The 13,614-nt window shown below is 36.1% G+C and overlaps 1 protein-coding gene across 3 annotated transcripts; it reads right to left on the bottom strand.

Moving 5' to 3' along the window:
- Positions 1-12,660, bottom strand: LOC149131096 (protein AMN1 homolog). 3 transcript variants are annotated; one of them, XM_089342019.1, is made up of 6 exons: positions 12,466-12,660; positions 7,719-7,851; positions 6,182-6,323; positions 5,812-6,029; positions 2,836-2,892; positions 1-1,480 (listed from the first exon to the last, which is right to left on the bottom strand). In XM_089342019.1, exons 1-6 carry the CDS (start codon positions 12,522-12,524, stop codon positions 1,307-1,309), a joined length of 783 nt encoding a protein of 260 aa, XP_089198145.1. In that variant the 5' UTR covers positions 12,525-12,660; the 3' UTR covers positions 1-1,306. The 3 variants fall into 3 exon arrangements, with proteins under 3 accessions (XP_089198145.1, XP_089198146.1, XP_089198147.1); XM_089342020.1 differs by lacking the exon at positions 12,466-12,660 and adding an exon at positions 9,705-9,825 and having other exon boundaries at positions 1,166-1,480; XM_089342021.1 differs by lacking the exon at positions 12,466-12,660 and adding an exon at positions 9,595-11,586 and having other exon boundaries at positions 1,167-1,480.
- Positions 12,661-13,614: the final 954 nt, after the last annotated feature.

Here is a 13,614-nt window from a genome sequence, read left to right as displayed (position 1 = left end):
ATCTATATTTGTAATTCTTAAGGTGGTGAGCTGACAGAATCATTAGTACACCAGGCAAAGTAACTAGTGGTATTTCATCCATCTTTATGTTCTGAGTTCAAATTCTGCTGAGGTCAACTTTGCCTTTCATCCTTTTGGAGCTGATAAATTAAGTACCAGTTATGCACTGGGGTCGATTTAATTGACTTGGCCCCTCACCCAAAAGTGCTGGCCTTGTACCAAAATTTAAAACCAATATTTATAGTTCTTGGGTTGTTAGTATAAGAAAGAAATTTTATGCTTGAGCCATTTTCCAAAATATCAAAACTAGCCTCTGGCCCCATTACATGAATTGAATAAATTTTACTATGTTAATTCATTTAACAGCTGGATTAATCAGTTTTAACCCTTTTGAATTCAACCCACCTGAGACCACCCCTGCCTCTGAGGTACAAACATCTAGTTTTCAAGAGTCCTGAATTAAAATCTTCCATCAGAATGTAATTTAAGATCCAAATACCAATTAATAATGACAAGGTTATTTACTAAATTCTTCATTATTTTCAAAATTAATTGAAGAAAAGACAGAGTATCTCAACAGAAATATGGTAACAAAAGGGTTAAGATGGATGGACAATTGTCAAATTCTTCCTAATTAACTTTTGTTTCAATAAATTCTGAGAAATTTCAAATATGAACACCCTTTCAAAGCTGAGTGAGTTAAATGCAGGGAAAATGGAGAGATTAGAAATTGAAAACAGAAGGAATGGTGTTAATAAAATCGTTTGAATTATACCTTTAAACACAAGAAAAACTATGACCCCAAGAAGAAACAAGGTGATCTCTACACAGTAGCCTCACTTGAAAAAAATAGCAGCCCTCCCTGAAATTAAACAAGTAACTGAGACCTTTGGCAATATGCTGTGCTTGAGAAAACTCGTCAAGCAAAGTGAAATCATAGTTGTGGCTGATGCCAGTGTCACATAACTGGTACCAGTGCCAGTGACATGTAAAAAGCACTCATTAGACTCTTGGAATGGTTGGTGTTAGGTGGGGCATCCAGCTGTAGAAACCATGCCAAATCAGACTGGAACCGGTGCAGCTCTCCAGCTTACCAGTTTCAGTCAAACCATTTAACCCATGCCAGTATGGAAAGTAGGCACTAAATGATGATGATGATGATCTTAAAAAGGGGAAAGATACACTGGATAATGTAGATCTAGATATAGATTCTAAAAAAAAGACAAGCTGGTCATGGCAGGAATGTATTTTAATCATAGGTCAACTCAATTTACCTGGGGCTAAACAACTACAAATTGTTGGCTTCTTAACAACCTACAAATAAATATATTGGAGAAAAAAAACAGTAGCAAATGGAGACGCACTTACCTTGAATGTTGGGGCAGCCACTGAAGTTAACAATTGTTAGCTTGGGGCAGAATTTTAGTACGAGTTCTACTGATTTGTTAGATATCTTTTCAATATTCCGAAGGACCATCTCCTGAAATAAAAAATCTATAGTTGTTTGAAGGTTGCAGAATTGGTTTGTGACTGTTCCAACGTCTTTCTCTCTCACTCACTCACAGTGTTAGAACATCACCAAAGAATGTAGGTACATGAAGATAGTAGGAGTGTGTGATAGGATAGTTAAGCTTAGACCAGTTTTCAAAAATACAACTTCAACATTTAACTCTGCCAATGCTGTCAAACTGTCCAACTCATACTGGTATAGTTTGGATGATTTGACATGGAGCTGGCCAGCCAGAGAGTTGCCCAGGAACTAATTGTCTGCTGCAGCATAGTTTCGACAGCTGGATGGCCTTCCTAACACCAACCACTTTACAGAGTGTGCCATGTGCTCTTAATGTGGCAGTGGCTTTTAACATGGCGCTGGCACAAGTGCTTTTTATGCGGCACAAGCATGAGTACTTTTATACATGGTGATGGCACAAATCCATTTTATGTAACACCATGTAAAAAGCACCTATTCCAGAGCCACATAAAAAGAAAAAGCACATTCTTATTTCTTTATTGCCCACAAGGGGCTACACACAGAAGGGACAAACAAGGACAGACAAACGGATTAAGTCGATTACATCGATCCCCAGTACTCCACTGGTACTTAATTTATCGAGCCCGAAAGGATGAAAGGCAAAGTCGACCTCAGCGGCAGATGAAATACTGCTAAGCGTTTCACCCGGCGTGTTAACCGTTTCTGCCAGCTCGCCGCCTTAAGAAATAACAGTTGCTACTCAAGAACAAAAACCATGTTACACAATGTAATCTGAATGCTAAAGAGTTGAATATATTTGTTCAGTGCAAACGATAAGGAAAAGCACATCCTGTAAAGTGGTTGGCATTAGCAAGAGCATCCAGCCATAAAAACCATGCCCAAACTGACAGTAAAGCATGGTGCAGTCCTCTGGCTTACCAGCTCATGTCATACCATCCACCCATGCCAGCATGGAGAACAGATGTTAAGGATGATGATGATGATGCTCCTCAATCAAGACAAGCAGATGAACAAAAGGACTGATTTAATGAGGCCCTTTTGCAGATTACATTGATGACAAATGAGCTTATCTTTGTGGCACATGACACACACACACACAACATACATATATTATATTAATTTAAGTTCACAAGAAAAATAAATGGCCATCTTTATTTATGTTGTGGACATGAAATACTAAAATTAAAGGAAGCAAATTTTAAAAATATTTTACTGTTGCACATTTTATTTTCAGTAGTTAAAATCTTAGCCATTGATAAGTCTTCAAGCTGTTGTTAAATAATAATTTAAAGATTACTTGTGTAAATAGTAACATGAATTGAGATATAAAAATTTGAACTCACCTCAAGTGTGTTATGACAACAACCTTCAACCAGAGAAGCAATCCCAGCGTCAGTGATCTAAAATGAAATTTGCAATAAAGACATGGAATAAATGACTGTACCAGGGGGAAAATGTCTTAATTATACATGCTGTTAACTATAATACAGACAAATACTAAACACGAGGAGGGTTCATTGCAACTGTCAAATCAGTGCTATCATATGTTAGTGAAACATGTACACTGACAAAGAAATTATCAAACGGGCTAAATGGATGCTATGAATAGGTCTAAATATGAAATGGCAGCAACATATAACATGTGGAGACCTGCTGAAAGGTACAGAGAAGATCAGGCAAAGATGGTTGCGACTATCTGGTCATTGCATGCACCACCCTGAGATGGAGGCATCCAAATTAGTCTTGCGGAACCCACCTCATGGTGATGTAAGAAGGGGAAAACATCATCACACTTACATTGACAACTGAAATGTACCCGGGGCCTTGAGGCAGTGATGTTGGACTGAGAGGTGTGGGAGGTGGAATTTGTTGCTGTGGCCCAGGTTGGAACCCGGCCATAATAATAGTAATAATAATGCGGCAAGTTTATGCACTTGATGAATTTCCTATTATATATTACACAAACTTGAAACATACATACTAAATCAGGGGTTTTCAAACTGTGGTCCGCAGACCACAGGGGGACCACAAGGACAAGACAGGGGGTCGTGGACAGCAAATACATTTTATGGGCAATTTGATTTCATATATGTTTTTTAATCGAAATCTTTTAATTGACAATAAACCTATTTTGTTAAATACTGTTAAATAAATAAGTGTAAAAATATATGTTATTTTAAGCAAATATTTATGTATAAATTTCATAAGCGTTTATAAGGGGGTCCCTAAGGTAAAGCCTGAAATATAAAGGGGTCCGCAAGTCAAAAAGTTTGAAAACCCCTGTACTAAATGATTTCAAAATATCACTATTTGGTTTGACTTCATTATTACTACATACACACACACACACACACAAATAGCCTATATGCACATATATTTACTACAATACATACATATATTAACTATATGTGTGTGTGCATGTACACATATAGGTAAAAATTAAAAATAGAAACAGCACAGGAGTATTCTTTTACTGGTTTCAGTTGAAGAAATTGACCAAAGGACTTATTCTTTGTAAGCTTAGTGGTTTGGCAAAAGATACTGATACAATAAGTACTAAGTTATGGGGACATAAACACACCAGCATTGGTTGTCAAGTGAAGGCAAGGGGGAAAACACAGACATACACACACATAAATAGATACATATATATATGTATACATACATACACACACACACACGACAGGCTTCTTTCAGTTTCCGTCTACCAAACCCACTCACAAGGCTTTGGTTGACCCAAGGTTATAGTAGAAGACACTTGCCCAAGATGCAACATAGTGGGACTGAACTTGGAACCATGTGGTCGAGATGTAAGCTTCTTACCACACAGCCACACATGAATGGCTGCATGTTTAAAGATTTTTAAAACTATTTTCCCCTTTAGCTAGACAGGATAAGTATTTTTATATTTGTTACATTCAGTGACTTTTATAAAATATTATCAGTTTCAATGTGTATGTCCATTTTATTTAATATTGGTTTCAAATTTTGGCACAAGGCCAGCAAGTTCAGGGGCGGGAATAAGTCGATTACATCGACTCCAGTATTCAACTGGTACTTATTTTATCAACCTTCAGAGGACGAAAAGCATTTGAACTCAACATAAAGACAGATGAAATTCCACTAAGCATTTTGCCTGGTGTACTAACGTTTCTTATTTCTTTATTGCCCACAAGGGGCTAAACACAGAGGGGACTGACAAAGGAATATAATATATATATATATATATGTATATATATATATATATATATTATATAGACCAGAAAGTAATATTTCGAATGCAGTATCACTATAAAAACAGCAGGAAAAATTGGGTGTTATTACCCTTGCAAGACCAGAAAAGTTGTCAACAAACAGCTACCGGACTCGAACCCACATCTCTGAGAGACTGGCTGAGTAATTTACCATTAAGCTAAACTGCCTGCTGACAACAATCTCCATCAAATTTAAAACAAACCTACATTTGTTTTTTTAGAAGTGTTGAATGTGTAACATATTATACAGATAAGACAGTAATATTTTGAATGCAGTATTGCCATGAAAACACCAGAAAGAATTGGATATAATATAATACACTTTCAATACTTCTAAAAACAAATAAAAGTTTTTGTATTTGGTTTGCAAGATTCTTTAGTAAATTTGTGTGTTGAAGCATATTTTATTGTGCCTAGGGAGAGTCATTCGGTTTTAATGCCTAATTGATTAACACAGTTTGTTTATAGTTGCATATATATGTGTGTGTATGTAGGTATGTATATATATATATATATATATATATAAGGAGAATTCACAAAAAAAACAACAGATAAAGACAGGTGGTGTTGTTGAAAATAAATAGATGTATTAGTATAACGTTCAGGAATTGAGAAAGTCTTTAATGTTTCGAGCCTACGCTCTTCTACAGAAAGGAACAAGGAAAGAAACAAGGAGAGAAGAAATATCAGCCCCACTGCGTGGCACCTTGGGCAAGTGTCTTCTACTATAGCCTCGGGCTGACCAAAGCCTTGTGAGTGGATTTGGTAGATGGAAACTGAAAGAAGCCCGTCGTATATATATATATATATATATATATATATATGTTTGTGTGTCTGTGTTTGTCCCCCCCCATCTTCGCTTGACAACCGATGCTGGTGTGTTTACGTCCCCGTAACTTAGTGGTTCGGCAAAAAGAGACCGACAGAATAAGTACTAGGCTTACAAAGAATAAGTCCTGGGGTTGATTTTCTCGACTAAAGGCAGTGCTCTAGCATGGCCGCAGTCAAATAACTGAAACAAGTAAAAGAGAATATGCATAGCAGTGAAGAAAATAAGTGACCTACTGAATTTCTACTGAAGTCTATACTCCTCAAGTAGTGGCAATTTTCTCCCAGAGCTTGCATTGCTACATCTGTGACTTTGGAACATTGGCTTAAATCTAAACAACGAATATTCCGGCAGGATCTCGACAAAGCTACCACAGTAGCATCATCAACATTGTGACAACGACTTAGATTTAATACTTGAATAGAAAGACAATGTTTGAAGGAATTGATGAGACCTGCGAGGAAAAAGAAGTTCAAAAAAAGAGATGAGAATAATTTTCAGAAAAAATAAATTTGAATTTAGTTTTTATTTAAGGGTTACAAATTTTGGGGAACAATTCTAGAAAATTACAATAGGATTTAAAACAGCAGACATTCAAAAACTTACATAGTGATGAAAACCGAATTTCTTGATGGTAAGAATTAAGGTTGAGATTTAGAAGTTTAGAACAATGATCTAAGTTGACTAAGCCAGCTTCTGTAACTGAAGATGTGGACAGATCTAGTTTTTTGAGATTGTTGTGGATTACCTGAAAATAAAGAATATTTACAAAAATAAAATGTATCTGATATGTTTATCTGGAAAAGCTTCTAACTTCAAATTATAGGAAATTTTGGAAAATGAAATAAAATCTTTTAAATATTTAATCTTTTCTGTGTACTAAGATAAGAGATGAAACAGATCAAGTTGAATGACAGGTATTTCCATATAATGAAATTTTAATAAATTTATATTTCATGGAAAAAGCCCTTCTTTTGATTGCGAAATTGCAATGGTTTAGAATATGTAAAAATACGCAGTATTTTTATTTAATATGAAAACACCTATTTCCCCAAAGCCATATCGTTTGCACTGAACAAATATATTCAACTCTTTAGCAGTCAGATTACACTGTGTAACATGATTTTTGTCCCTGGGTATCAACTGTTATTTCCTATTTGCTTACCCCTACAAAGTATGAAAAATGGTTAATATTTCCTTCAAACTTTGCTTTCCTTACGTTTATTCAAACCCCAAAGAATCCTTCTCAACATGGTTATGCTGATTCTTCACTACTCCAGCTCATGATCAGAGTTGCATATATTGTCAGTCATTAAGGGACATGCTCAAGCGGTTAAGGTCAAGCAACTGACAAGCAAATCTGTGGTACTGAGCAGAATATTTGCTCTAATGATATTTCTGCTTCAGCAACTCAGCGCTGAATCAGTCTGAAATGTAATGGAAAATAGGTAAGTTTTAAAACATTGATGTCCAGGTTAGCTTAATATATCTGAAATCAAGTGTGCAAATTTTTTTGGTAACAGAGGTCCTTGAGTCCTCTGTCCTAGGCAGTCTGTGTTGGCTGCTAGCTATCTAAACTACATACCAAACAATTTTTATAGGGGACTGGAAGTCAAATTCTAGAATGTTCAAGAAAACCCAGTCTATGCCATCACCTTATGCTGATTGGTTGGTTAATAGACCAATCATGTAAAACTATGGTGGTTTGATTGTAATGTCTGACCACATACCCAGTGATCTGGTTCGAAATCACTGCTCCAAACTCATTAGAGAATTATGGTATTGTCATTTAGCCCCAGTTAGACTTGATCAAGTAGACCTATGACCAAAACTGCTCCAGTTTCAATATCTTCCTCACACCCAAGTTTTTTAATTAATTTATTTAACACTACATTATTTAATGTAGTGCTCTTATAAAAAGAAGCTATGGGGTGTGATCTGAGGGAGAGTTGGCTGCCATTTCCAGCAGATCAAGCAACTGCATAAAGGTGTACTTATTGACTCAAATTGGAGAAATATGTAAAATCATTCAGAGTACAGATGGGTAAATTTGGTAAATGATTACAAAAAATGTAAAAGATGAGAGAGAATTAAATAATAAACACACAAAAAAAAAGAAAACATTAAACAAACATCAACTTACATTCTTCAAGTTCTGATCTGAGAGCAAACCTCTCAAAGACATATAGTTCAGACATTTTTCACGTAAGTCAACTGGTAACAACTGTAGAGATCTGCCATCATTTTCTAAGTTGGTTAAGAATATCTGCATAGAACTAGTAGAGTAGTAGAGGAAAAGAGTTTTTTTTTATTGTACAGGCCAAAACAATAAAACCAAAATGCATATATAACATTCAATATATTGGGTCATCCAATAAATAATGGTTTTTTTTTTATACTACTTGTATTTTTCAAAATTAAGATAAACAAAGTTCTTTTTTAATCTAAAATATACTTTCCTTCATTTTCTACAATACCCTTCCCCATCTATTGGTAGACTTGCAAGGCCCCTCTTCCAAAATTCACTCGTGTGTGGCGAAAAATACTCCTCCAGTACTCTTCTGACCTCGTCTACAGAATTCATATTTTTTCCGTCCAAATGATTTTGAAGACTGCATAATAAATGATAACCAGATGGAGCGAATATGATGGGTGGGTCATCGCTTCCCATTCAAACTGCTCCAGCCTTTGGAATGTCATCCTCACTGTATGTGGCCAAGCAATTATCCTGATGGAAGAACATCTTTCGTCTTGAAACCAAAGATGGTCAATTTTCTTCTAGCGCTGACTTAAGCCACTCAAGCTGCTTGCAGTGGAACTCCCTTGTTATTGTTTGGTTTGGGTTTAAAAGTTCAAAATGGACTAAACCTTTCATATCCCACCAAACAGATAACATCATCTTATGTGGGTGAAGATCTTCTTTAACCTGGGGTGCTGGTGTTTCTCCTTTCTCTTTGGCACTTGATATTTTTATAGAGAACCCATTTCTCGTCACTAGTCACTATTCGGTCCAATAAGGTTCGTTTGCAAAACATGACGGCAAGGAAGAGCACTATGCATAGAAACAAACATATAAATATATAAGTATCATTATTCTATGTCCACTTTCCATTTTGTCATGCTTTGGACGACATAAAATGCTAACACGACCAAATACTGTGTAATTATTTCACCGAGTAAATGGTTGCGTTTCCGCTTGTTTAATAAATGAATTTAAGAAGACCATTTTGTTCACCATAGCAAAAATGATAACCAGGATCTATTTTAAAACGGGGGCGCCAGTATTTTCTTAACGAAACACTAACGAAACACTTTGAAACTTGGGACACTGGTAGAATGTGTCATATAAAACATCTTTTACTCTTAGTCTTCTTAACAAAAAAAAAAAGGAATTCGCAAGTTATTCCATGTTAAAGTTGTCGTATTTCTGTAATTTCAACCAATCACTGACGTCTATTCAGCTCAATAGAGTTACTGCTGGGCGGTCATAAAAATGTTATTCCCTGTGACATATTTCATCCGGTTTAATCGTAATTTATACGCATATATTGTCTATATAATAAATTACGCTGTGCGTATCTATGTGTGTAACAATTTTAGAGTTCGGATTCTAGAGTTAGGGTTAGGGTTAGGGTTAACAGTCTAGTTAGGGTTAGGGGATTAATACGATATACACCGTTACAGCGCTAACTGTTTTCAACTGAATAGACGTCAGTGATTAGTAGAAATTATCGAAATAAGACAATTTTTTACATGAAATAAATTCGAATACAAAAATATTTTTCTGTTCTATAACACAAAATAGATAAGTATACGAAGTTTGAAAGTCTTTCGGTACCAAAAATACTACATAAAACATAAATGAAAACTGGCGCCCCCGTTTTAAAATAGATCCGATAACCAAATAAAGTTTGTATTGGATAATGTAGTGTTACTTGTGGTGTAGCTGGGTTTCTGGCTGTATCTTCCTTAAATTTAACATACGTCTGATAACAGTAAACAACCCAGTAGTCTAATACCTTTAAAAAGATGGTATGGTCACGGTTGAAACGCAGGGTTGACGTGGGAATAAACAACTGAAAGGTAAATGTGTACAAAACATATAGTGTCCACCATGAACTGTGCTCACCAATTTGTTCCCAACCAAACTATAAAGAACATATGTTGCAATACAAACGATTACACAGCACAATTGGGTCTCATTCAGTTGCTCTTTCTGTCTATGATTGTCCAAGTTTGTAGGACGAGCGAGGTTACTTCCCTTAAATATCTTGTAGTTCGTATCGGACTGGGGAATACAACGAAGTCATGCAAGCAGTAAAAAACACTTGCTAAATCTCCTTTAAATCAAACCCAACTGCCTTAAAAATGGGAATAATATAACGGACAAGGAAGTCATAGATACACATTGAATAACGCAGCCTCAAACAAAGACAGGATGGCTATGATGAAATCATCTTTTTAAAACTGTTTCTGGGGGGGGGGAACATAAGTCTTAGTTTTTTATTAAAATTCTATTCGCATCTAAAATTCTTTATAAGAATATTAAATCAACCTCGAATTTGAATTCGGTCAATAGAGAGTAAAACAATAAATGCCAAGAAACAGCAATTGTCGTGCTCTGGGTCCGTCTGGTATATTATGCTGTCTCCTAAGGTGGGTGGGTGACCTACAGCATCGTTTGTACGTCAAACAAAATGCTTAGTCGCAATACTTCCGACTGTTAACTTTCTGAATTCAAATGGTGTGGAGGTTGATTTTGCTTTTCTTCTTTACGTAGTTGATAAAATAAAGTGCACGTCAAATGATGGTATCGATGTAATCGACTAGCATCTCCATCCTCAAATTGCTGGCCTTTTGTCAAATTTTGAAAGGGAAAATTTTATACCGTCTCAAATAGGACTACCACAACCAGAATCTACTAGAATGCAAGAACAGACCAATGGAGAGAAGGTACAATATGTCCAGACTGTTACTTTGCTTCCCACGCATCAATCACTGTTACCTAGGTGTGCAGTGATGTCCACAGGCTGAGACCCGAAGACGGATGTATGGGGCCGTCTCGTTCTGACGATTACTAATTTGTCATTTAACACAAAGCGCGACGGGCCACGGACGTGGCCGTCAGGAACAGGTCCACAGGCTACGACCGTGGTCCAGATAGATGCATTTGGGCGTTTGTTGGGGTCTAATGTCACTCAAACGTTCCGATACCCGCAAGAATATAAGAGGACTAATAAGTTATACTAATGACTTTTCAAATGATGTAAAACTTGCCACCATTATATACTAAGAAGATATTTTAACTATTTTTTGTTTTTTATGTGTGCATGGTAGTCTCATTTTCATAAAATGTGCTCAGCAGTCCATGCTATGTAAGTGCAAACCCCGGCGCTTTATGGGTTAAGAATGGTCGATCAGAATAAATTCTGGATCTTTTCTGTTTGGCTTTCAATTTTCAATTCCTTCAGTTTTGTATGCTAATTATGGAAATGAAATTCATTTTGTCCTTAAATTAATAAATAGAATGTTATAGCTTTTAAAATTTTGGGTAATTGCCAGCTTCTAAATTCTTTTTTCTGACTGGGTTAAAATTATCAAACTTTAAATCTCTATAACATTTTTCTAATTTTTTCTCTTTCTGTAACATTGTAATATACATTACTTGTATATTATATGTATATACTAAATTTGAAAATGTTCACTTAATTCTAAAATTTCGAAAAGTGGAGCCATACAGAAAAGATCTTAAATTCTAGATCTTTCTTTTATCGATCCACAGAAGGATGAAAGAAAGTAGCTGTGGGTAGGATTTGAACTTAGAATATAAAGGGTTGAAACTTGTAGAGACTAGTGTAGCGATTTCCTTCATTCAGCCTAACTTCCAGTAACTTGAAATCGTATTTAGATTATCGAAAGGAAACGATGAAATCGAATTTCTAATTACTATGGGTAATTAGAAATCGATTTCAAGTCACCCGGTGTTAACTTCAAGTCTTTACACTTGTTCTGTCAAATCAATCGGCCAAAAAATAATTTTGTGGTGAACGGAAACGGAAGTACTTTCAAGATAGAAACATGTAAACAAAGATGGTGTCGCAAATAGAAACCCAAATATTAAATAATTTTAGTATCCCAATTTTATATCATAACAAATATATTCCCAAATATTAGTATTAATAGTAAGACATAAATAATTTACTATAATTTTACGTTAAAATAGGTAATGTCAACAGATTTATCACAATTCTTCATCAGTCAAGAAGTGAGTTCAAACTACTAGAAATAACAGCTATATCTACCCTCAAATTAGTAAAGAGACTAGTGTACCCAGAAGAAGTTGGTCACAGATAAACAAAAATATCTTTTTATACGGGATGGTCACCGTTTCAACTGATTTCAGTGGGAAATGGTTTTATTCGTGAAGTAAGAACAGAAGTTTTAAAAGCTTCGGACGCTTGTCCTGTTTTAGAGACAAAAAGATAAAGGTCCAGACCCCTAACTGACCAAGACTTTATTCCCCATTCACTAGATATGGGGTGGCCATTACCGTCTTAATGTATGAGTACACAGAGTAGTTTCTTGAGAGGTTTACGAGTCTAGGGGTCAATTACGTTCTATATACGTTGTGACTTACTATCAAGAAATAAATATTATAGGGCCCAATGCATTGTTTTACCCGGGGAGGGGCCTAAAATGCCGCTACGACGGCTCCTGAAGGGAGATGTCATATGTATTACAGTCGTACACTGGGACATGGTTACAGTTAAATATACGTATCCAAATATATATACACACGTGCATGTAGTGTCATGATACAAAACACAATATTCCTTGCAATAACAAACATTAAAAGATAATAACGTAAAAAAATATTTTGCTGAACGAACCTAGACAATAAACTTGAAGGTACACCCCGATATCTTCTTCTGGTGCTGCTACAAGCCATCTTACTTTCGTCTCTCTTCCGCTCTCTACACTGCGTGCGTATGTGTGTGCTCCGAATTCCTAGCAATTCTTTCTAAGCGATATGTAAATTTACTGTCAGTGATCGTTTAGCTCAGTAGTACAGAGCGCTCAGCTGGAATTTAAGAGGTACAGAGTTCAATTCACCGTAGCATCTTTTGCAGGCCACTTTAAAAAAAAAGTGCGGCGAGCTGACAGAATCATATGCACGCCGGGCAAAAATGCTTAGCGGGACTTCGTCCGTCTTCACGTCCCAAGTTCGAATCCCACCGAGGGTTTCGGTGTCGATGAAATAAGTACCAATTGAGTAGTGGGATCTATGTAATCGATATATCCCCACCCACGAAATTGCTGGCCTTGTGCCAAAATTTGAAAACGATCTTGGATGTCAATTCCACTTGAATTTATTGGTATCTGATTGTTTCATATAGTCAACCAAATTCTTTTAACACTGAGGGCTTTCTAGATGTATACCTGGATTTGCTAATCTTTTTTACTTCTTACTATATATATATATTACACGTGTATAAGGGATGACCACTAGGTGGACATCTAATATGCTAGAAAGAGGTTACCAACGACCCAACCACAAAGAAAAATTTCGCAAAACACCATAACAGGACAAAATGAGAAATATAAAGTAAAGAATTAGCTGTGTACTGCAGCTTCGAACATTAACATTTTACTTACGTAATGACATCCGTGTTCTCGTCAGCACAGCCGTTCTAGAATCAATATATATATATATATATATATATTATGGAGATGTACTTGCATAGCAAGCGACCTGATCTGAGATCGTGTACTGGAATGAAAACAATTGCAGCATGGAAGGTGTTTATAAGCCATTTAAGAAACACATAAAACCCGTTAGATTCACTTCAACATCTAAATTTAATTTGCCAAAATAATTTCGGCGCTTTGAGACCACGACCTGTTCACTGACAAAATTCTGTCCTGCTGGAAGAGGTAGGCCCAGGAAGACCTGGGCTGAGGTGGTGAGGCAAGACCTTCGTACATTGGGCCTCACCGAGGCGATGACTACTGACCGAGACCTTTGGAAATGTGCTGTG

Source organism: Octopus bimaculoides, chromosome 25 (genome assembly GCF_046866305.1).
Source record: "Octopus bimaculoides isolate indiv1 chromosome 25, ASM4686630v1, whole genome shotgun sequence".
Classification (NCBI taxonomy): domain Eukaryota; kingdom Metazoa; phylum Mollusca; class Cephalopoda; order Octopoda; family Octopodidae; genus Octopus; species Octopus bimaculoides.
This window is presented reverse-complemented; position numbering and strand designations above follow the sequence as displayed.

Bases quoted from the DNA above. Each gene is read 5' to 3' on its own strand.
- LOC149131096 (XM_089342019.1), bottom strand. From the start codon at position 12,524: ATGGCTTGTAGCAGCACCAGAAGAAGATATCGGGGTGTACCTTCAAGT. The intron at 7,852-12,465 runs GTTCGTTCAGCA...CTACTCTACTAG, and splicing joins CCTTCAAGTTTATTGTCTAG to TTCTATGCAGATATTCTTAA. The intron at 6,030-6,181 runs GTAAGTTTTTGA...TTTTCCTCGCAG, and splicing joins AATTCGGTTTTCATCACTAT to GTCTCATCAATTCCTTCAAA.